This window comes from Primulina eburnea, chromosome 2, assembly GCF_022965805.1.
Source record: "Primulina eburnea isolate SZY01 chromosome 2, ASM2296580v1, whole genome shotgun sequence".
Taxonomy (NCBI): domain Eukaryota; kingdom Viridiplantae; phylum Streptophyta; class Magnoliopsida; order Lamiales; family Gesneriaceae; genus Primulina; species Primulina eburnea.
The window spans coordinates 1,119,773-1,143,183 of NC_133102.1; the positions used below are offsets into that span (position 1 = coordinate 1,119,773).

The following is a 23,411-nucleotide window of genomic DNA, read 5'->3' on the forward strand; positions in this document are numbered from 1 at the left end:
CGGATATGAGTTTGATTGAAAATGCTATAATACGATTAACGAGCCCATTTTCTTCTCCCAGGTTGTGGATGTCTCTGGAAGAAAGAATCAAATAACTATGTATCTTCTCTCTCCTGTATATATTAGCAACATCCAATTCCCTTCGATCCATATGTCATCGATCAATCTCCGGTATTTCGTAAGTGATTAGGGTTTTGGATAAACTGTGGGAACAAAGGAAGGAAACGATGGTGGGTTCTTTTCCGTCGAAGATGAAGAGGAAAGACCTAGAAGATGCGACTGATGATTTTTCTCTCTGTTCTCCTGCAAGAAAAATCCGCAGGCTGGTAATTTTTTATATTCTTTTGTGTATCGTTTGATTCAGTTTCTTTCGCGCCTGTTTCACCATCGTATGTGTGTTATTATCGAAATATTCGATCAATATGTATGGATGCACTTGAAATTCGTTTAATTCTGGAGTGTTTTTTTTTATTATCAATTTTCTCATAGGATGCTGAATTGGGTCCGATTTTAGAGGAGCGTGAGATTCCGATGCAGTTTGAGGAATCCGTGCCTGAGAAACAGAGTTATTTTAGCAATTTAAGGGTTTTGAAAATTGAAGAATTGCCGATCGAGAATGAAGAGAGGGCCATTGTCTTGTTTAAGCCTGTGGACTCTCCGCTGCACCAGTTGTCATCCAGATTCTCGGTGTCGGTTGATCCTCACATTATTTCCGGGATCAAAAGTGAGTAAAAACAAACACACAGGCTTCTTTGTATTGATCAGAGTTGTGAAATCTTGCCGTTTGATTTGTTTTTGCATTTTCCGTAATGTCTGGGTGACTGGTTAGTGGAAATTCGTGCATGGGTTTGAGGATTTTTAATTGGATTTGAGTGTATTTTTCAGGTTTTGAATTTCTTTCTCTTTTTCATTTGGCAATGCGTGACTACGAAACTGAGCTTCTAACCTACTATATATATTTTGCAGATCAAGTTAGGCAGTCAAGCGAATCAAGCCCTTGGCGAATAGCTAATGATAGAGCAGGGTCCGAGGATAGCAACTTACACTCACATAATGGGTGCTTAGCTGTTGTACCTTGGGTTCCATCATCACTTCCTTCCATGCGGGGAGCAGAATTCGGTCAGCAAACTGATACTTCTGAGATGATGGAAGCTGAAGCAACCGAGGAAATGGATGTCGAAGACGATGTAGGTGTGGATCAAGAGAATATGCATGTACCTGGTGCAGCAAATCACTTGCACCAATGGCAGCAGCAGCACTGCATGATTTCCCAGCTGCCCCACAACCCATCGACTCCAGATGTTTGGTACCAGTAACCGGGCTTCACTATGGTGTAGTTAACCTTTCGGTGTTCGAGCTGGTTGTTTTCAATTGCATCTCGTGCTCCAGCTGGGTAAAGGTTTTAGCAATAGCTAGGATGTATATGTTAACGGGGCTTGTATTCAAAGAGGCTTCTGGAGATGGTATATTTGACACTAGAGCAAGCAGCTATGATTAGTTTCTCATTTTTGAGCTGGTGCTTTGTATTGAACCTGTTCATATTGGTTCCGTTTCTCCTGCCTTCACAAAAGTGATCTATTTCATGCATTCAATGTGTTAACTAGTAGGTGTGTCTTAAACAATAGTATTTTGTTGCATCTGCTCATCACAGCTCGCAAGTATGTTAATAGAACGTGTCATGGCACATTAAAAGCACATAACAAATAATGTTAATGGTGTGTCCAAAACCTGATTTATTTATTTCTTTATTTGAACCAAGCAAACTAGATTTTACTTGCATCATCCTGAATTGTGAATAGAGATAGATGTGGAGGAGTCTTCCCCCTTACCACTAAGTGGATTGGTGGAGGGCCGACCCATGGGGGTCGCCTACCTTGTTCAATGATCGTTTGGATCATTTCTGGGTGTCGTTATTTTCCTCTATATGCAACACAAGTATGGGTATATGCCATCTGGTCACCTAGCAATATATTACCAGATATCGAGTCACACACGGGATTTATTTCTGTGCATACACACATATGGGTTTGTTAGGAGCTTCTGAATTTTAGATCAGGCATTTCCCTTCATGTACTCTCTTGACAGGTACGCCCCGACTGTCTTTACTGCTTTTTAATTTTATTGAAGCTGTACATGAATCTTGGCCTCTAAATCTTTTCGCCTTCTCATGCACGAAAGCGTCGTGTTCATGTATTATCTTGTTATTTTCCAACGCTGTAATTCTCGAAAATTTATTCATGCAATACAACTCGATTGACCCATGTGCTTAAAATAGAATTAATGCACAGTTAAATATACTTGTAAACAAACTGTTAAGCAGTTCACTTACCTTTCTGCTCCCGTTGATCAAACTTGCATTTTAGGTGCTGATCGATGTGAAGAAATGTACATAGAGATTTTGCAGTGGAACTCAAATGTGATTTTATTTTAGCGAGTGTTGAGTCAGTATTATTTAAGTGATACAGGAATGAAGATTGCTTATGGAGAATAGAGTTTATATCACCCAAACCAAGTAGTTGATGACCAAGACACGGCGATGATGAAAGATTCAAATGATATATGACTGGGGCTCCGGCCTTTTGTTTTGCATGAGAAGAATAGAGTCCAGTGTAACCAAGGATAATTCGCGGACACCGAGCAGAAGCACAAGTTTCTGTGCCAGCAAATCATCCCTGGCTACATACCACTCTCTACATCTTCAGGCAAGTATTCTCGACCTCTTTTTTGACCTTAGATATATCCTATCTACAACACAGTTTTGAAATAGTACAACTAAATGATGGTGGGGGAGATGAAATGCCTGAGAGTGGAGAAGATACTCTTCTCCCAAACTAAGTGATGTTCTGCATCATATTCGTGATCCTAAATCCAACAACTCGCACCTTGAATTACAAGTTTTTCTCATCCCCTTGGTTGGTTGTCCATGTGGCAGAGTATGTTGACTCTTACAAAAGGTGCTTCCTGGGATTATTGTTGTTTTTGACCCTTCTTTCCTATGTTATTTTTAGGTATTGTTATGTGGTTATAGGTCTTTGTTATTTTAATGATGTCTCCTGGTCTTTTTAAGAGTCAGATTTAGCATTATAGATCTTAGCTATTTTTCAGTTCTGATAACTGTTATGAATGTTGTAATGGCTCTTGTTCAATAGAAATATATATCAATTTTAAATTAGTATTCCACCCATCAGTCTTTACTTATAAAAAAGAACGAATAATTATGGTGGAATATGAGATCTTATACTATTCTTCTCCAATTTAATCTTTTGAGATGTCAACATGTAATATGACTATTTTTGGCATCCAATACAACATAGGCTTGTCATTTTGTTTTGTTTTGTTTTGTTTTGTTTTTTCTTTTTTAGGAATAAAATCTGATGTTTTGCGAAGAGAGGTATGGGAGACTTGGGAAATGGATGAGGAATGTTTTACGGTTTGACTATCACTCATGCATTCCAACACCTTTCTTTATATTCCCTATGATTGGACTCTTTCAAGGGCTGTTCAACTTGCGAAAGTGTGAACGGTGAGTCAAAATTTGAAATCAAATAGTAAGAAATGGAATCATTTCCAAATTTTCATTACAAATAATAATGTTTTCCCTTCCGATTCTTGAAATAATCACGAGAGTTGGAGCTGTAGCTGGAGTTGGAGCTAAGATCTAAACTATTTGATAATACATTTGTATGTTGTTTATTGCGTTATATGTATATTTACACGTGTAACTAACCAATATTGATGATGACATATTCGATGGAGAAAACTAACCAAAAACGAGAAAAAAATATTTGAAATTGTGAATTTGGGCTCAACTCTATATTAAAAGGTAGCTCATAGCTAAGGATTGTTTAATTCTATATTTGTAGCTTCTAAGATAAGAGACATTTAACACGTTCATTACGCTAACGAATGAAGCGTGAAATTTACAAAACATTAACGAATAGTTCATATGACCGTCCAACATATGACGATGTGCGTGAGCTTTGATATCATATTCAAGAGAAATATGTGTCAAAGTTCATATATATAATTCGCAATGACTTAATCTAGCTTATGTGACACATTTGACATAATGAATCGTGAAATTTACAAAATATTAACGAATAGTTCATATGACCGTCCAACATATGACGATGTGCATGAGTTTTGATATCATATTCAAGAAAAATATTTGTCAAAGTTCATATATATAATTCGCAATGACTTAATTCAGTTTATTTGACACATTTGACAAAAATATATGTATGCACTAAACAAATAGAATAATGAGATTTACTTGATTTGATTATCTGCCCCACCTTTTATCTTTGATGGTTTCCTAATATCAAATAAGTAAACCGAATTGAAAACCAAAACCATGGCGAACATGGTCGATGCAAACTTCTAAGACAGGAATGGATACAAGTTCAATGGAAAAATCCGGTTCGTCTGGGCAGCGGATCCAAATTCTTAGCGTTCGGATTCAAACCATTTTGATTTTTCCTAAAACCCAGGCCCATTAACAAATCCAATTCGTATTTATTTTAGAGTGGCCCAACCCCAGCAAGTAATTTCGTAATTACGACTTCACATTATGGGCATAAATGTATTTTCATCATCTTCCCTTGACTCCCCCGCATAAAGCCATTAAAATTGCTAGGGTTTTATTTTAGTTTCATAGTCGAGCAGCTTTAGCACCGAAGCACGGTCGCCGATCACCTTAGGGGAAGAGAAATGGGAGTGTTTACGTTCGTGTGTAGAGAATCCGGCTCCGAGTGGTCGGCTAAGCAGCTCAACGGCGATCTGGAGGCTTCGGCCGATTGCACTTTCGCTCTCCAACGTAAGCTCGTTCAAGCCGCCGTCGCAGTTGACTCCTCCGGCGGTGTCCAATCTTCATTCTCCTACGTAACTCCTTCCTCCGCGGTTTTCCAGGTTACCTATTTTTTATTAATGAAAGTGTGTTTGTTTTTGGTTTTCTTTGTTTATTTACCTGCTGCGTTTCTCTTGCATTCTTATTATTTGTGATTAATTATGCGACTTAATTATGCTATTCATTTTATATTACATGTAATTTTGAGTGATCGACCGCTCATAACATTCTGCTGTATTATTTGTTTGATACATTTCACATATCAAGGAAAAGAGGGAGTTTGTGTATTCTTCCTTGAAGGTTTGATTGTGTGCATATTTCTTTCGGACACAAGCGTTAGGGAGTTTACCTTATATGATACGATATTTGTTACCTTTAGCAGTAATATGTGGTTTAATTATCTAATTGCCGATCTTTGGGAAATGCAGGTGATTGTAGGTGGTGGTGGAGGTGGCGGTGCATTCATTGGTGGAGGTGGAGGTGGACCTGCGGCTGCTGCTGCTTCTGGTGGTGGCGCAGCTGCTGAGGCACCTCCAGCCGAGGAAAAGAAAGAAGAGAAGGAGGAGAGTGATGATGACATGGGATTCTCACTTTTTGATTAGGTTTCTTCTCCTTTCAGTGACTGCTATATAGCCTGCTGTTATTGTTGCTTAGTTTTCGATGACCTACTTTGTTAAAAACTAAAGTTCTGTTTTTGGATTATAGGTTTTGGATTATTAAGAATTGCAATGAATTGTTTTTACATTCACTTCAGTCGAAGTTCAATATACATTTTGTTCGTTTCTGTTGGCTTAATTCTCATTACTTTATACATTTTTTCTGCCATTTTTCTTGATTGGAATTGGAGTTGTCGCATCCCTAATTGTGAACCCATTAAAGGCCTTAAAAGTTAAAACACCATCTGCAGTTCAAGTATTCGGCTCTCTGTGGTAGGTCATGTTTGTTCAATTCTAAGCTTATGGCAATCAATTCCTTTCACTCAATATAGAATTCAGTTACACATTCAATATGGAACGGAGAAACCTCAGAACGACGGCTCACTGAGCCTAAGTATATCAAAATTAAGCACCTGCTGGAAGAGTTGATTCCATTAAACACGTGCTATCCTGGATTGATGTGACCAAAGGGTAGTAGAGGTAACTTCCACGTAGGTAGCAACTTATCATTTTGTAGCTTGTGTTGTATTGAATTTAGCGGTCTGTTGCTTATGTCAGATCTCTATTTCACGATATGCTATTGGACATGAGATTTTTCGAGGTGATCACTGATAAGGCCGTAAAAATGAGGTTCTAATTCGTGTCAAAGATTATAAACACTATTTGTGAGTACAATGGATTTCTGCTATTTTACCAGTTAACAATAAATCACATTTGAAAGAGAGATCTGGCGAAAGATATATGACACTACATCTTACACAATACATGAACATCTAAATGGTACATCACAAAGTATTTCAGTGTACATTTTCTGAACTTTATGTACAATAGATTGATGAAAAGAAATGTATATTAAAGTTGTGGGAAAATGAAGTCAAAGAATGAATTTAACATAAAACAGAACGCTGAATAAAATTCGATCCTCCAATGTTAATTAATGCATGGGATAAAAAGCAAACATAGAATTGTGAGAACAACGTGAGACGATTTGTCTTTGGCATGAAAATCAATTACCTGTGAATGACCAGCCCAGGTAAGTGTCCGACTAACCTAGACCTTCAAGTGGAACTTTTTAAAGTCGGATCAATAAGAAAATTACTTATTCGCCACTCGTGAAAACATTTTCCAGAGCAAGATTCTAAATTTTTAGCAAGATAAACTATAAAAATTGCTTGACTTACAAATATAATTTCAAAAAAGAAGAGAAATACTATCAAAATTTGAAGCTTCAATTCTTTTTAAAAAGAAAAAATGTAACAGAAGCAAACATATAAAAATGACGATGGTGTTGAATATTGATCCCCAAAACTAAAAAAAAAATAGTAATCAAGATTGCAAAAGCAGTCACCTCACATGTCAGATATCATAAAATCTCCGTAAAAATTTGTTTTATTTGCTCCCAGTACTATTAATTTCACATTATCCATCACTTCTTTTACACTCAATAGAATTATCCAAGAACATAAAATTATTGCAACTCTGCTGCACACCAAAATAAATAGCTTCGACATATCAGCGTTTACAGTCCACAACCCGTGATTCTTTCACCAAGAGAGAGAATATATGATTTTAAGGCTACTGAGGTTGTATATGTTTGACAAAGAGAGCTGTGTATTGATACATAGGAACTGTGAAGTTGCGACAAAAATAGGGAGAAATTTCCATCTCCAAAGGTGGCTGGCTGATTATGGGCAATTTACTCGTAGGAAATGAATGAAAACATCTAAGAAAATGTACAGTTGTGCACATAATTTAAAAATTGTGGGGGCTTGAAGTTGAGTGCCGCAGCCATTGATGGGCGGCTCATGCCGCAATCTGGAGACACAAATATCATACCAACCAGGCAATTGATTATATTTATGGAGCAATTTGACTTCATGGCGTTGGCAGTTCAAAATATAGCGCGAATTCCAGGAGAATGAATATTGAAGGGTGGTAGGTCGAACAAACCATATATATATATATATATATATATATATATATATATATATATATATATATATATATATATATATATATATATTATTCTATATTTTCACATTTATATACATACAGATAGATATAGCATAGGTTAATTTTTTTAAAAAAAATTACCGCTTCCCTATAATATATTTAGCATATATTTTCATTACATACAACATTTATGCTGATATTTCAAGATACAAGAATAACATTTGCTTTAAACTGCAACTAAAAACCACCTTTGAACAATAATTTATTTTCTTTGTTACATCCACCGCAAAATCCTGGTTCCAAATACCGATTGCATTTCATTCTTCTGTTTTAAAAGCAACATCTACTTCTGGTATGTATGAGAAGAAAATTTATAATAAATGTTGATGATCTCTTAGCAAACTCTCTACAAATCCACTATTTTGCATTCTCTTTTGAACTATTTCTCAGTTGCATGCAGCAGAGGCAACAGGCAGGGAAGCGAGTATAATATTTCTAAAAAAAATGTATTGAGTATATAAAGTAGGGCCACTGAGATTACTTTTCTCTTTTGAAATAGCCCATAGACTAAGACTAAAGTCCTGACTGCATATGCGGCTGGATTTTATTCTCCCGTTGCTTGACCAGATCTGCATATTTTTCAGCTGAACTAACAGCAAATTCAGTCAGTGAGGTTATAGAAACCGACATTCCAGCATACAGAACTCTTGAAGCAAATTCAGCCATTTTTTTTGCTGTCACTTCTTCATCTTCAAAATGATCTGCCTCCACCACCTCCATTTTGTTCCCTACAATTGCCCCTCCAAACTTCTTGGAGCCTCCTAAATGACGACACGAATCTACCTGAAGTTGTGCGCACAACGAGCCTAGACCTGCTGCAAAAAAATCGAGTCCGTTAAGCACCGATGATTCATGTATGGTGTCCAAAACTTCGGACCATTGAATGCATGTTCCAAATATTGGTGGAGCCCCTAAAGATATTTGAGACGAGAATGGTTGTTTTTCTGAATTTTTATTTACGCGAATGCAACACAAGAGCCATCCTGCTAATGCATGAACATATGATCGTTGAGAAACGACCCACATGTCAAAGCAGGATCGCCAGTTTCTGAGCTCTTCCTCAAGGTTAGCAGCTGATTGATGTAAATTATGCCACTCGGATGGTGGCATTATTTTGTATTTCTCGTTTCTTGCAGGTTTTGAAGGTGTTCTAACAAGTAATATCTTGGCTTCATCTATTGTTCGTTTTTGCAGTTGATGGCATTCTGCCATGACCTCCCACATCCTTGCTAACCTGTCAATATTTTGTCCAAAAATACACTCATTAAAAGCAAAAAAAGGGCCTTAACATTACAAAGGGCATGACACTTTGCACGAAACAGAGAAAAAGGTGTTTTTATAAATTTACCCGCAAACTAATTCCGTTATCTGAGGCTCGAGCTCTTCATCCCGCAAAGTTTCAATTCGTTTTGAGACTGCTTCAACTGAATGTACTGAAATTTTCATTCGAGTTTGCAAATCTCTTATGGCATCTCTTGTTTTGTCTACAAAACAACGGTCTTCTCCTTTCATTTCTAGATTCCTGAGCTGTGCACATTTCTTTTCATAAGCCATCCGCACACGTGCACCCTCCTGTTTTGGTTCAAAAGGAGTATAATATTGACATATATTAGATGCTTTCAAATTTCGATTATTTTTAGTAATAGAGGAAGTAGTTCTTTGTGTTTTGGGGACATACTCTAACTTCTTGGTAAAGTTTCTTTTCCCAAGCATATAACCTGTTGAGTGTAGATTGATGACTCTCAGAAAACATACAGGACTCCTCAGATAAGTCGCTGCTACTTTCATACCTTTCATCGTATTTTGAAGTCAAAGTATCATCTAAATTTTTTGGCAATGATAAGCGAGATGAAGTTGACCTAAAGAAAGCAACTGGATTCAACATTTTCAAAGCTGCAACAGAAACTTATCCATTAATAAGAGATTAAGAGCAGTTAAATTATAACGTCATCAAAGGGCATTGTTTTGAGCCAAAAGACTGAATGGACTTCAATCACCATTACTCAATCACAATATGCTGCTTCGTCATTTTATAACCTGAATACACATTAACAATTTGTTGTCATAGTCAAACCTGTGAGATCATTTGCAGATGATGAATACTTGGCTCTGCTGGTTTCCAAAATGGAAGACACCTCCTTAGCTGCCTTACACAAAGCCATGAACTGATCTTCAAGATCTTTCATTACTTCTGACATACTTGTTGGCCTCCTGTCAACATAAGCTGTAAATCCATGCGTTTCCTCTTTCAATTCACAACCAGCAACCATGTTTTCTTTGGTACTAATTCGACCTATATTTTGAAATTTTGCTACTTCAATGCTTTGATTTTCATTGGATTGCGATCCTTGTATAGGTTTATTTATTTCAAGTTCTTCAGTAACTTCAGCATCGGCTTTGTCTCTGTTGTCACTCTCATTGACCTTACATCTTTCCTTTACTTTCTTGCTGGTCGAATTGTCAATGCCCTCTTGTACAGTTTCCTCTTCTAATTCTGGTATGCCTTCCTCTTCTTGAACTTGCCATAGCTTCTTATTTTCATCCTCAATATTTGTCTGATCAAAAATATTTTTGGAGGGATAGCTACAGTAATCTAGTGAAGAAAAGGGGTTCCAAAAGAAATCCCATTGAGACGTTTGAGATAATGGGGGATAATAGTCTGGTCTACTGTTGGGCGAGTAATGAAAAGATGAAGAATTAATGGGAGAGGATTGGAACTCAAAAATGCCCTCCATTCCGAAGTGATGAACCGGGGAGTAAGCTTTGACTCTGAAAGTTTCTGGTGACTGAGGAGGCATCTCTTCAACAGAAACTGAAGGATTTCCACTGGACTGAAAGTAACTTACATTGCAAGATGATTTGGGTTCAGATTTAAACGGTGTAATAGATATAACACCAGGTATTGTCTCATAAGGTTCATCTCCCTCAACATATTCTCGAAGGGCCACTGAAACTCGTTTCATGCAATGTACATAAGCAATGTGTCCTGAGGCAAATTTCAATCTTTGTTCGACAGCTTGCTTAATGAACTTTTTTCGATCTTTACAAAGCTGAACAGCCTCTTCGTCATCCAACTTCGATAGAGAACATCCCATCTTTCTGCAGCTTATTACTTCTCGCTCAAGACTCCGTGTAACTTCTTCAGATTTGAATCAAAATTGAGCAGCTATTTTGTTGTCTTCACCAGATGCATAAATAATTCTACTATCTATTCAGGAGGAAATAAGTCAAATCTATGTCTAACCGTGAAATCCAGGAAGACTCAATGTGATACAAAAACGCAATTCAACTGCACCAAAATATTTCAGGCAAACGTTATATGAAAATCTTCCACTTTAACAGATAAACTGCACCTGCTACACGTAACATCATATTAAGATTAGCAATGTTCCATGATTTTCATTTGTCAGAAGCTGGAAATTATATTAGTCTAAAGTAAGAATTGACTTATTATACATGAGAATGGAGCAGGTCCCTCATACTTCTGTGAGGGATGATGAGTTTTTCAAGGTTTTGATGTGAGCGCCATACTTGCCTACACAAACGTAAAATAGAAGGAAAAATATATGCAGGTTTTGATGTGAGCACCATACTTGCCTACACAAACGAAAAATAGAGCGAGAAAAAGAAGGAAAAATGTCAATTTTAGTCATATATGTATTAACTATGTTTTAATAATCAATTTTAGTCATTTTTCTTAAAATCATGTAATTAAATTGCTCATATCATTGTTAAATTTAATAATTACATTGTTAAACACATGTGAATGTCACAAAGAATTTTTTTAACATATTATCATAAAAATTTAACAATAATATATAGTTATTTAATTACATGATTTTTTAAGAAAAATGACTAAAAGTGATTGTTAAAACATAGTTACAAGACCATAATTAATTTAATAAAAGTACAGAACTAAAAATGTCGCACCTCAATACATACAAAACTAAAATTGATATTTTTGAAAAAGAAATTCGGATACTTCGCCTGCAAATCTTCTTCTGATTTTTTTGGGATTTGACATCTTGTTTTTGACTATTTTGGTACCAAGATTAGTGGTTTTGATAACTGTTTCTCTTTTTATTTGCTTGTGTTTGATGAGATTAGCAAACTTGTGTTTGAGTTTATTGTTGGATTCTACGTATTCTAGATGATGATTAATTGTCGACACTTTTCTGGAGAAGAATTTTATGCATCCGTTAAATTTGATAGTGGATGATTTAAATGGTCTATGATTCCGTGGTTTTTACTCGATTTTAGAGTTTTCCACGCTAAATATTATGAAAGATCATATGTTTTGCTTGTGTTGAATCTCAAGGAAAACATTGATGAGCAGCAATTCACAATTTTTTGTAATATATATAAAATGGAAAAATTCAATCTATTTATCTGCCTTGACAGAGTTGGAAATTAAATATACAAAGGAAACTGATAGATCAATAAGGTGACTATTCACTTAAATGTGAATTTATCAACTAAAATCTTAATAATAATAATAAAAAAGCCAGGAGGCTGACCTGCGAACTCTATCGTCTAAAACCGTTTTTAAAGGGAAAATTCCCTGCAATGGCATGATTAACCATCCATTCATTCATGCAGGTACTCCGGAGAAGTATATTAGTGTAAGATCAATTTATAGCAAGCAAATTGCTTAAAACAGATGGGAAAAATAATTTCTTGAAGCACCATTTAGCAGTGAAAAATTAAGACAAATATAGGAGCCAAACTCCTGGACCGATAATGAAGCATCCAATAAAATATCAAAAGTAAATTACATGAACAATTCTGTGAATTCCAAAACATGAAAAGAACTTGTTGATTCCTGAACAAAACGTCATGCAATCACCAGACAAAGAAAAGAAAAATATGCATATCAATGTCGCATTAATCTAAATGCGAAATGGTGAGAACCCTATAAGAAACACAATCAGAGATCCAGAGAAAAAGAACTCAACGATTTCTTACAGCGCCTATAATGCATTAACTTCCAAAATACTCAAATACAAACCAAGCTTCGGTATCCGTACGATGGAGAATAAAAAACATATAAAGAATGATCAAATAAAAAGAGGATAAACAAACAAACTGAACCCTGTTCGAACGAATTACAGTTCATGATTTCCCTCTCTTCTGACGAACTAACTGAACAAAACAACAACTCTAGAATTACGCGACAATGTGAATGAATTCATAAAATATTCGTACCTGAAAGCAGAACAAAATTGCTCTTTCCCGATCACAACTGTGTTGTGAGAGAGACGTTAAGGGAGAAGCAACGGTCGAAAAATTATTTAAAAAGAGAATTAAAAGAGAAATGGGAATACGAGGCAGCCCTAGGATTGTGGAGTGTTTTACGTTATTGCCCTTGTTGTTTCGAACAACAATCGATTCGACATGGATTTCGGGTCAAACTATTGAGATTCTCAATTTATCAGAATAAAAGAGGATATTTGGGCTAATGATTTTTATCAAACTTCATTTTTTTTTAATGTTTGATCAAAATTATTTTGCTAACTACCCTATCAAAAGACGGTACGGTCGACTTTAAAAAAAAATATAGCATTTTCAATGAGAATCCATCTATTTTTAAACACAAAAATTATTGTAAGATTGTCCGATTGATTAATTTATTAGATGTATACTCGATTCAATTCAATCCAACTCATGAAAAAATATTATTTTTATATAAAAAATATTATTTTTATATAAAAGATAGACCATTCGTATTTTTTCTTGGAAAAATCAAATCATATGAATAAAATGAAGATTCAAAGTTTAAAGAAAAATCCGGGGAAAAAAACGGTGATAGCATATGTTGTTTTTAATAAATCGGAAATTATTTAAGAAACTATATTAATGGACAAGATTGAATTACAAGTTTCAACAATGAAATAAATTAAAAATGAGGATAGACAAATCAACATTTTCAAGCCACGTTTTCAAATATACAAGTGTGATAAATATATGATAATCTGAACGTATAAACTCCATGACTGGATCATTACAAACAAGATGTTAATTTTGTGGAGTTTGAAACGAAGCTGTTTGATTTGTGGACTTTGCTTCAATATTTCAGATGTTTGTTCATGATTTGCATGCCTTGATGGTTTTGGCAATCTAAATCATATATTGGATGAGTGAACTTCTTGAAAGCATCTCAAGGGTTAGTAAGCCCCGATATGAGGGGTTTCCTATTTTGATTTCCATCTTTTTCATGGTTCGCCGGAACGGGCGTTTCGGAACCGGAACGGATGCAACCTTGACGAGGTTCCGGGGTGTATAGGTTGATGGCTTGTATAGACGTTTCATATACCGAAAACGGGGATTTAACGGCGGAACGGAACGGGACACGCGGAACGGTATGGAACGGAAGAGATTTGTAGGTTGATGGCTCGTAGATAAATGTTTGTTTTCATCAACTTATATTTCATTTCTCATTATTATTTTATTATCACATGATATGAGTAATTTAATAAGCTTAATATTAATTTAACTATGAACATTGGAAAGCAAAACACATCGGTTGATGTGAGATGGTGAATCTTGAGTCTTCTTCCCGGTGCATACATCAATGAAATACTAATAAAGAAGAGAGCGCAAGTCAACTATTTCTATTGAGAAATTTTCATTACAAAGTGTGAAAAAAAAACTAAGTTAATTATAAAATATTTCTATTTTAATTGATGTTAAATAATTTGTAACATCACTTTATATAAGATTTGGTGCTTATTATTAGTTCATCCCTCTAAATTGATTCAAATTTGTGCGAACTTATATATATCCAATCGAAAATATTTTAAAGTTTTAATTAATTAAATAAAAATAATTTTTAATAGTATATTTAATTTTTGATATGGTTGGAAATATTTTAAATATAATGACGATATAAATTGTTAATAAAATTTTAAGTTCTTATTTACATCAAATAATCAATTTAAATGATATTTATTTTAATTTCATATTTCTAAATATTTTCCAAAATTTTAATTTTTATATATTTATAATATTTTTTTAAAATACCCGTTCCGCGAAATTTCATTGTAACTAGAACGATAGCATCCGTTCCGATCTCCGCGACCGCGACAACGAACCATGATTTGTATAGCTGCAACAAGAACAAAAATAGTATATTTAATTTTTGATATGATTGGAAATATTTTAAATATAATGACGATATAAATTGGGTTCAATAAAATGTTAATAAAATTTTAAAAATATTTAATTTCTTATTTACATCAAATAATCTATTTAAATGATATTTATTTTAATTTTAATATTTCTAAATATTTTCTAAAATTTTTAATTTTTATATATTTATAATATATTTTAAAAATATCCATTTCACAACCGTTCCGTGAAATTTCATTATAACTTGAACGATAACCTCCGTTCCGATCTAGGCGACCCCGACAACAAATCATGATCTTTTTTTGTTTTTGGAAACTCCCATACTGAAACATGAGAGGCATTGATCAACTCTATGATCATCTGTCTTCCCATTCAGCTTTTATCCTTGTAATCCGAGTTTTCTCTGGCATACATTCAGACTCTTTGATTATTCTAGCGTTCCAGCATCGATTTTTTGTTAATTGTGACCATTTTTGTTCATTGATCATATGCAAAGTATCAGCGTTTTTGGTTAAATCTTGCTCCGTGATATATCGAGCTGCATAATATATAGTACGTACCTATGGTATCTACTTTTGACTTCGAGCTGTATTTGACAGTGTGCACGCCACCAGTGACCAAAGGGTTGGTATCTTAATTTCTTCTTTATAATTTAAAGTTTGCTACTGCATTGCATTCTCTTGACATATTTTATCCTTTTGAAACGCAGAGAGAAATCCAGATCAGACCTTGCATATGGGAATGGAAAGCTTTTGACTTCATCGTGTATGTTTTACAACATTTTGCCATTCAGACGTCTCTGATTGCTATTTTTCATCCTTCCCACCCCAAGAAAATTTATTTCTTGCAATAGAATTTCTAGTACAATCTAGAAATGTTGCAGGAGATAATTGGTTCTCTTCTGCACCAGTGCGCCAACACGAAGAACTTTCGACAAGGGATTTTGCTTCATGCTGCTGCTGTTAAGATAGGGATGAAATCAGATCTTATAATCGGTAACGATATCGTCAACTTTTACGCAAAATGTGGGTGCATGATTTCGGCTCACCAAATATTTGATGAAATGTCGCAGAAAAATTTGGTCACTTGGTCTGCCTTGATATCTGGTTATGTCCAATCAAAAAGATCCTATTTAGCAATTCGGGTTTTCAGTCGGATGCAGGAATATTTCAAGCCCAATGAATTTGTTTTGTCTAGTGTCCTTGGTTCTTGTTCTGTCATTCAGGAACTAAAGCTTGGGAAACAAATACATGCGCATGCAGTAAAGTTAGGCTACGACGCTGTTAGTTTTGTTCTTAATTCACTAATTTCGATGTATATGAGATGCTTTATGTGGAACGAAGCCTTGTTAATTTTTGATTGTGGTAGTGTTTCCGGTTCTTTATCCTTGGTTTCTTACAATGTAGCGATCACCGGGCTAGTGGAAAATGAGCAGGGAGAGAAGGGTTTTGAGATATTTAAGCTTATGCGTCAGCGGGGTCTGGTTCCTGACCATTTTACTTTTGCGGGATTACTAGGACCTGTTGATCGTACGTACTATAATCTTTCTAATTGTATGCAATTACATTGTGCAATAGTAAAACTTGGACTTGATTATTTGGCCTTTACTGGAAATATTTTGATTGCCATGTACTCAAAATTTGATTTTTTGGAAGAAGCTGAGAAGGTCTTTTGGTCAGTTGAGGATAAAGATGTTATTTCTTGGAATACATCCATCACTGCTTGTTGTCGTCACGAGGATAATTCAAGGGCTTTGAGTTTCTTCAGGGATATGGTTGCGGAAAATGATGCAAGGCCGGATCTTTTCACTTATGCCAGCGTGCTTTCTGCCATTGCTGGACTGGCGTCCATGAGACATGGGAAGGAGATTCATTCTCATTTAATTAGGACATGGCCAGATTGGGATGTTGGCGTTGGAAACGCTCTTATCAACATGTATGCAAAAAGTGGTTCCATTGGTTCTGCTCAAGCTATTTTCGAAAGAATGGAATGTCGTAATCTTGTCTCATGGAACAGCATTATCACTGCTTTTGCAAATCATGGGCTAGCTGAAAACGTGATCACGTTGTTCATGGAGATGATGAGAATGAGATTGAAGCCAGATTCGGTAACTTTTCTTGGACTTCTGACATCTTGCAATCATTCCGGGCTTGCCGAAGAGGGCCTATATCTCTTCGACTCCATGAGCAAGTTTTACGGCATAACCCCTAATAGCGAACATCTCTGTTGCCTTGTTGATCTACTGGGACGAGCGGGGAGAGTGAGTGAAGCCGAAGAGTACATTCAAAAACATCATAGCGGCCATGATGATGTTGTTTTAGGCAGCTTACTATCAGCATGTCGATTGCATGGAGATGTCCTTAGAGGAGAACAAACTGCTGCTAGGCTTCTCGAACTTGATCACATCACCACGTCACCTTACGTTTTACTATCCAACTTATATGCATCAGATAGAAAGTGGGATGGTGTAGCAGGGGCTAGAAAAATGTTGAGAGGAAGTGGATTAAAGAAAGAGGCTGCCCATAGTATCGTTGAAGTCAAGGGCTCATTTGAGAAGTTTGTAATTGGAGATTTTTCTCATTCAAGAATGGATGAAATACTGAGCTTACTAAGAACGTTGAGTTGGCGGGTGGATGAAGATTTGCTGTGTTGCTGATATTAGGGTGTCAGAATGGTGTTGAATTGGTTTGATGGGCTTTCGATTCGAGGGGAGGGAAGTGGCGTCCTCACGTGATTCAGTGCCGGTGAAGAATTCGAGCTCGAAGGCGGAGGTTGAACTTGAAAAACAAGAGCTCAGTCCGAGTCTTAATTGCACTCAACTGTCAATCTTATAGTTTCGTGCCCAGAATAGTAGGCAATTGATCCAGTGGGGATCAGATAAGTCGATCAATGTATGTATAGTTTTATGAAAATTAGCAAAAGTTCTCCAATTTTTTTTTAAGAATTTACTTGAGGGTATTTAAACATGTACGTTTTGCCAAATTTTGAGAAGCCATAAATTGCTTTATCATATGATTTCTTGTCAAAATTCCACAAATGCAAATTTTTTACCCCTCTTTTATTCATTTGATTCTGCTAATTACGATATATGCATCTCCGACATAATGTTAACTGTCGTTTTCGTGTAGGTCAATCAAATCCAACCATCAACCGCAACAAAAAAATTTAAAGTATTGGAGACAAATTAAGGTGGCCTCCTTATAAAATGTGAGATCGTAACCATCATGGTATCAAATTTATAAAAGAGGTGGGACCATAAAAACAGATTTGAAGGAATTTTTTTTTTATTTTTTTTATTTTGACTATAGATTCGAAGGAATCAATGTTCGATAAAATTATTAGTTTTATAAGAGTAAGTTTCATATAAGTTCACCCAATCTATTTTAAAAATAATATTTTTAACATAAATAATATTTTTTTAATGATTTTAATTGATTCATGGAACCATCTTTACAACTTTCATATGAATTTTTTGCGTATAAAACATAATAAATGATTTTAAATAATATAATTTTTTTTATTTTTTGAGAAAAGAAATATCATGTACTTGAGTGGGTCTCATATGAAATCGTCTCACGGATACTAATCTGCGAGACGGGTCAGTCTTACTTATGTTCACAATAAAAAATAATACTTTTAGCATAAAAAATTATATTTTTTCACAGATAATTCAAATAAGAGATCTGTCTCACATATTTGATCCGTGAGACCATCTCACACAAGTTTTTAGCATGTACTTTTGTGTGAACTAATTTATACTAATTGGATTACCAGAATAGCATATATAAATGATCCGAACAAGCATATTCTCTTCTCTTCTCTCTCTCTCTCAAATTCCAGTCCCGAATTGACGAGGCATCCCACCTTCCATTCATCGCTTTAGATTTTGGGTCCTTTGATCTTTTTGTTCAACGCATTATTTCTTTTTCGCGCATCTAACCCTAGATGAATTTTTGGGATTTTTTCTCTTCAATTCATTTTTCTTTGAGCAGCCATTTTTTTTATTTTCCTTCAAACGGGTTTCCATCAAATCCGATTTTTGGTGATGATGATCTCGATGGGTTTGGGGCGATTGCGTTCCGTAGGATCCTAGAAGTTCTCAGTTAATTGTCATTTGTCAGTTTCTGAGCAGAAGATTGCATTTTTCGAAACACAAGTTTTTGGGACTCCATAATTTTGCTATTAAAAGATGGTTTGAGGGGGTTTGTGATCAAAGGCTGTGAGAGTTGGGCTGAACTGAAGGTGAAAGGGGGATAAAATTGGAGGGTTGAATCACACATGTCACCGGTTCCAATTGAGACTACTACGCCTGAAACGGCATCGTGTTCTGGAGGTTTGCGTCGTTTTGGAGATTTTAGAGGGATCCGATGGCGCATAGATTTGGGGATTTTACCTTCTTCCTTCTCCGCATCGATAGAAGATCTTCGCCGGGATACCGCCAATTCTCGTAGGAGGTGAATACGATTACCTCGAATATGCAAAAGACAAAATTTAAATAATCATCGATTGTATATGCATTAAATAATCATCGATTGGAAAATTCATTAGCTTTCCTGGTTTCAGTAAGCAAAATCCGGCTGACACCATTGTGCTTTTTATTAAATTTTATATATTTTCTTGGCTAATTTTGGATTTTGGTGTTCACAATAATTTGTGTTGCGGAGGCGAGTCCTTGGTTTTAGAAAATTATTTTGGTTGCAAGAGTACTCCAGTTTTTGTTCCCTTCATAAATTTTCAATATTGTAAATATGATTTAACGTTCAACAGGTATGCTTCTTTGAGGAGAAAACTTCTAGTTGATCCGCATGTGGCAAAGGATGGGGGTATTTCTCCTGATCTTGTCATGGACAATCCTTTGTCACAAAACCCAGGTACGATTTCATTCTTATTCTCAAGTACATAAATTGTCACTCTATTATCATTTAACGGATTAATTTGACTTATAAGAATTCTCGATTTGGTTCTTCTCTCTGAATTTTCGACTCTTTCTATATTTCAGTTTTTTATACTTGCATTATTTCAGAACCTTTATGATTAATTATTAAGTTTAAAAAAATGTGTTTTAATTAATGTTATTCATGTTTTCATTACAGACAGCATGTGGGGTCGTTTCTTTAGAAACGCTGAACTAGAGAGAATGCTTGATCAAGATTTGACACGCTTATACCCTGAAAGAGGTAGCTACTTTCAGACAAGTGCATGCCAAGGCATGCTAAGACGGATATTATTACTTTGGTGCCTAAAAAATCCAGAGTATGGCTACAGACAAGGTAGAGCAAATAGTTTTATTTGTATATTATTCTTGCTTCTGTTTCATCTGTTTCAGTCACACACATTTATATTCTAGTAAAATGTTCCAAGGAAACAATGGGAAGCTTAGCATTTGACAGCAAAGGTGTCTGCCTATTATATGGAGCTATTGTGGGGATGTATAACTGACTATTTGGCATTGATTTTTGTGATGGATTTCTAAATATGTTCTGTTTATCAATCATTTATATTTATAGATTCTGTGTATCTTCATATGTAGGTATGCATGAACTCTTGGCTCCCCTGATGTATGTTCTTCATGTTGATTTGGCACGCCTCTTAGAAGTGAGAAAGCTTTATGAAGACCAATTTGCTGACAAATTTGATGGCTTAACATTTCATGAAAATGACATAACATATAATTTTGACTTCAAGAAATTCTCGGAATCGATGGGACATAAAAATGGGTTAGAAAACAGTTCTGTGAAAGCTAACGGCCTGAGTGAACTTGATCCAGAGATAGAAAGTATTGTTTTACTAAGCGATGCTTATGGAGCTGAAGGTGAACTTGGTGTTGTGTTATCTGAGAAATTTATGGAACATGATGCCTATTCTATGTTTGATGCTTTGATGAGTGGGGCTGGTGGTGCAGTTGCCATGACCAAATTTTTCTCTCCTCCTTTTGTGAATTCCCATACTGGCTTTCCCCCTGTAATTGAAGCTTCCGCTGCACTGTATCATTTACTATCCATAGCCGATTCATCTCTTCACAGCCACCTTGTTGAACTAGGAGTAGAACCCCAATATTTTGCACTAAGATGGCTACGTGTATTATTTGGTCGTGAATTTTCCTTGGAAAACCTTTTGGTGGTCTGGGATGAAATTTTTTCTCGTGAAAACACCAAGCTGAGCAAAGCAGCTGGTCTTGATGTTGAGTCCAATAGTGGAGTTCTCAACTCGCATAGGGGAGCATTCATTTCTGCTTTTGCAGTTTCAATGGTACTTAATTTAAGGTCTTCGTTGCTTGCTACTGAGAATGCGACTGCCTGCCTTCAGAAATTGTTGAATTTTCCTGATGACATAACTCTTGTCAAACTGATAGCAAAGGCAGTGTCGTTGCAAGCGCTGGCACTAGATTCGGATCTAAATTCCCTGCAGATTCAACACGACTTATATAGCATTAGGACGTCAGTAGTTGCTCGGGGCCATAGTCTTTCTCTGGATTTAAGTTCTCCAAGAACTCCTTGGAAGATGGTTCATGAGAGCTACTGGGAAGAGAAATGGAGAGTTTTGCACAAGGAAGAAGAAAGCAAGAAAAATGGCTCGAGTCATCAAGAAGTCATGAAAAGCAAAAAAGGTTGGTCTGAGAGAGTAAGATTGCACCTACCCAGAACCGAATCGGACCCTTCTCCTTCAATAGATTGTGAAACTATGAAAAGTTTGATGCCGTCTGTAAAGAGAAGTTTGTTGGAGGATCTGGCCAGAGAGCTAGGATCAGATGAAGAGAAAGAATATGTCGGAAGTGATGAAGCAGTCCACGAGAATCAAGTGGGGAATAAAGGACAAAATGCTACTGATCAAAAGCTTAGCAGTGCATTGAGCGGTGCTGCAAGTGAAGGAAATTCTTCTGACTACTTTGAACCACAAAGTATTCATGGAGAAAGTGACGAGGAAAACGAACAGGATAGAAGTAGTGTTGCATCAAACTCGTCTGTTGATGAAAATGATGCTAAGACCAACGATCCTGAGTCAGGTGGAACGAACTCCCCTCTTCGGGTCCCAGATCCTCCTATTGGTCACTCTCCAAGTTTTAAGCAAAATGAGGACTCCATGGAAAAATCAGCTATGGGGGCAAAACAAGTAAAGCTTCTATCTGGTAAATTTCCATGGTTACGGAAGTTCGGAAGAAATGCCAATGGGGGAACATTTAAGAGACCAACACCGCCTGAAGTTGCGAAAGCTAGTGACAGTGTAAGTAGTGGTCACGAACAAGATGCTAAATTTATTATGGCTGATGGATACGATGGCTCATGTAGCACCAGCCACGGAGATACAGTCGACCAGGATGTGATGGTTAGCTTGAGGAATCTTGGTCAATCCATACTCGAGAACATCCAGGTATCAAATGAATTTTGTCTTTTGCAAGTTTAGTTTGGACATTGTTAATATTTTCGTTTCATAATGAAGTTGGCTTTCTAAAAACAGTTTGCGGTCTTGGTTAACCAGTTAGTTTCTCCTTGACTTGTAGCCTATATGGCATCAATGTCCCAAGTCTAGAATGAGGTATCGGGTACGAGACCCAATTATAACAAACCTTTTTTTCGACGGAAAAAAATAGTTTCTCCATGAAGTTTAGAATTGCCGTGTTTTATTTTCTAAACCTGGACTTCAGATTCAATCTTTCCTCGAGCATCAGGGCATTTTTAACTGGTTTCATCTGGTCCTGCAGATGATTGAATCTGGCCTCCAACTGAATCGGGATCAGCTGGGATCGCCAGAGAATTTAAACAATGGTTTTTCTAGCGAAGGACGAGTCACAGCCACGGTTGCACTCAATGAGCTTCGAAAAATCAGCAATCTTTTATCTCATATGTGAGGTATTTTGAACGTGTACGCATTATGTGTAGTTCCTTCACCCTTGTTGACCAAAATAAAGTCTTCTGGGCATCATATAAATTTGGTTTATTGTAAATACACGTTTCGTCAAATTCAAATTAATATCACTCGTAAGAAAGCAATAGAAGATTAGTACAAACATGCACGATGGTGGCTCGGTCTCTGCAAATGACCATTTTTTTCATAAATACATAAGCCAAAAATTTCAACCCGAAAGAATCTGTTCTTGATTTTGTTCTGTACCATAGATAGGACATTTGAGTTTCTGTTAGAACAAACTTTCAATGCTTTCTATGCTTGAGACCATCATCTCTTGGTTAGAAGGTTTTGTGATATCTGATTTCTCAACCCATTACTTTTTCTGTTGACTGTAGATGATTTTTTATCAAGCTATTTTCAACCTGTGTAGGACTATGTATAAACTCGTAGCATTTTCTATTTTTCTTGATAGCAGGTCTCCACCTTTGTAAATCTATCAGTGCTTGAGCCAGTTTTTGCATATTCAGTCAATTATAATTGAAGATTTTGTTTATGTATCACAAGATTAATTGAATTTTGTGATAACCTGTTATTCATCCACACACCCCCAAAAAAAACACATGAGAAATACTATAAACGAACAGAAAATAAGATTGGACAATCAAGAAAGAACATGCAGTATCTTTACCGCAAAAAACTTGAATAGCATACAAGTGTCATGTGTTCTTCGGGCCTTTTGATCATACGTCCTACGAAGAATCAAATGACGAGAATGATATTTTTGGAAAATTAACGGCAAATTATTTTTTTTTTCGCGGAAAAAAAAGCATGTATGCAACAAAGGCTTTGGAATGTTGATACCGCAGATATCCTCTAATGAACAATATAATAATATTTTATGCAATCTGGTTAAAGATATTTTG

At 35.9% G+C, this 23,411-nt stretch overlaps 5 protein-coding genes across 15 annotated transcripts; 4 read left to right on the forward strand and 1 right to left on the reverse strand.

Moving 5' to 3' along the window:
- LOC140816761 (uncharacterized) lies at window positions 1-4,868 on the forward strand. Of its 2 annotated transcripts, XR_012114637.1 has the most exons (4): window positions 1-326; window positions 490-724; window positions 967-2,702; window positions 3,363-4,868. XR_012114637.1 is itself a non-coding variant. In XM_073176198.1 (3 exons), the coding sequence occupies exons 1-3, from the start codon at window positions 228-230 to the stop codon at window positions 1,314-1,316; spliced, it is 684 nt and encodes a 227-aa protein (XP_073032299.1). In that variant the 5' UTR covers window positions 1-227; the 3' UTR covers window positions 1,317-2,703. The 2 variants fall into 2 exon arrangements, 1 of the variants encoding a protein (XP_073032299.1); XM_073176198.1 differs by lacking the exon at window positions 3,363-4,868 and having other exon boundaries at window positions 967-2,703.
- Window positions 4,633-5,630, forward strand: LOC140816771 (large ribosomal subunit protein P3-like). The gene is made up of 2 exons (XM_073176211.1): window positions 4,633-4,908; window positions 5,275-5,630. Exons 1-2 carry the CDS (start codon window positions 4,711-4,713, stop codon window positions 5,446-5,448), a joined length of 372 nt encoding a protein of 123 aa, XP_073032312.1. The 5' UTR covers window positions 4,633-4,710; the 3' UTR covers window positions 5,449-5,630.
- A 2,115-nt stretch (window positions 5,631-7,745) lies between these two features.
- On the reverse strand, window positions 7,746-12,814 carry LOC140816778 (uncharacterized). Of its 6 annotated transcripts, XM_073176259.1 has the most exons (6): window positions 12,721-12,814; window positions 9,590-10,868; window positions 9,306-9,408; window positions 9,194-9,233; window positions 8,864-9,087; window positions 7,746-8,749 (listed from the first exon to the last, which is right to left on the reverse strand). In XM_073176259.1, exons 2-6 carry the CDS (start codon window positions 10,608-10,610, stop codon window positions 8,029-8,031), a joined length of 2,109 nt encoding a protein of 702 aa, XP_073032360.1. In that variant the 5' UTR covers window positions 10,611-10,868; window positions 12,721-12,814; the 3' UTR covers window positions 7,746-8,028. The 6 variants fall into 6 exon arrangements, with proteins under 6 accessions (XP_073032360.1, XP_073032323.1, XP_073032351.1 ...); XM_073176222.1 differs by having other exon boundaries at window positions 9,194-9,408; XM_073176250.1 differs by having other exon boundaries at window positions 9,194-9,408; window positions 9,590-10,723; window positions 12,721-12,776.
- A 2,188-nt stretch (window positions 12,815-15,002) lies between these two features.
- On the forward strand, window positions 15,003-17,910 carry LOC140816808 (putative pentatricopeptide repeat-containing protein At2g01510). 5 transcript variants are annotated; one of them, XM_073176284.1, is made up of 4 exons: window positions 15,003-15,267; window positions 15,353-17,306; window positions 17,409-17,445; window positions 17,495-17,655. In XM_073176284.1, exon 2 carries the CDS (start codon window positions 15,518-15,520, stop codon window positions 17,297-17,299), a length of 1,782 nt encoding a protein of 593 aa, XP_073032385.1. In that variant the 5' UTR covers window positions 15,003-15,267; window positions 15,353-15,517; the 3' UTR covers window positions 17,300-17,306; window positions 17,409-17,445; window positions 17,495-17,655. The 5 variants fall into 5 exon arrangements, 4 of the variants coding, with proteins under 4 accessions (XP_073032385.1, XP_073032372.1, XP_073032401.1 ...); XM_073176300.1 differs by having other exon boundaries at window positions 15,006-15,267; window positions 15,353-15,408; window positions 15,554-15,638; window positions 15,716-17,655; XR_012114649.1 differs by adding an exon at window positions 17,772-17,910 and having other exon boundaries at window positions 15,004-15,267; window positions 15,353-17,534.
- Window positions 17,911-18,455: 545 nt separating this feature from the next.
- Window positions 18,456-23,008, forward strand: LOC140816832 (uncharacterized). Its single transcript, XM_073176313.1, has 5 exons — window positions 18,456-19,097; window positions 19,411-19,514; window positions 19,737-19,913; window positions 20,174-22,011; window positions 22,343-23,008. The coding sequence occupies exons 1-5, from the start codon at window positions 18,922-18,924 to the stop codon at window positions 22,487-22,489; spliced, it is 2,442 nt and encodes an 813-aa protein (XP_073032414.1). The 5' UTR covers window positions 18,456-18,921; the 3' UTR covers window positions 22,490-23,008.
- The last annotated feature ends 403 nt before the right edge of the window (window positions 23,009-23,411 follow it).

Coding starts and splice junctions, on each gene's coding strand:
- LOC140816761 (XM_073176198.1), top strand. CDS start 228: ATGGTGGGTTCTTTTCCGTCGAAGATGAAGAGGAAAGACCTAGAAGAT. Junction 327..489: donor CAAGAAAAATCCGCAGGCTG/GTAATTTTTTAT, acceptor ATTTTCTCATAG/GATGCTGAATTGGGTCCGAT. Junction 725..966: donor CATTATTTCCGGGATCAAAA/GTGAGTAAAAAC, acceptor TATATTTTGCAG/ATCAAGTTAGGCAGTCAAGC.
- LOC140816771 (XM_073176211.1), top strand. CDS start 4,711: ATGGGAGTGTTTACGTTCGTGTGTAGAGAATCCGGCTCCGAGTGGTCG. Junction 4,909..5,274: donor CTTCCTCCGCGGTTTTCCAG/GTTACCTATTTT, acceptor TGGGAAATGCAG/GTGATTGTAGGTGGTGGTGG.
- LOC140816778 (XM_073176222.1), bottom strand. CDS start 10,610: ATGGGATGTTCTCTATCGAAGTTGGATGACGAAGAGGCTGTTCAGCTT. Junction 9,088..9,193: donor AACTTTACCAAGAAGTTAGA/GTATGTCCCCAA, acceptor GAACCAAAACAG/GAGGGTGCACGTGTGCGGAT. Junction 8,750..8,863: donor ATAACGGAATTAGTTTGCGG/GTAAATTTATAA, acceptor AAATATTGACAG/GTTAGCAAGGATGTGGGAGG.
- LOC140816808 (XM_073176284.1), top strand. CDS start 15,518: ATGTTGCAGGAGATAATTGGTTCTCTTCTGCACCAGTGCGCCAACACG.
- LOC140816832 (XM_073176313.1), top strand. CDS start 18,922: ATGTCACCGGTTCCAATTGAGACTACTACGCCTGAAACGGCATCGTGT. Junction 19,098..19,410: donor ACCGCCAATTCTCGTAGGAG/GTGAATACGATT, acceptor AACGTTCAACAG/GTATGCTTCTTTGAGGAGAA. Junction 19,914..20,173: donor AGAGTATGGCTACAGACAAG/GTAGAGCAAATA, acceptor CTTCATATGTAG/GTATGCATGAACTCTTGGCT.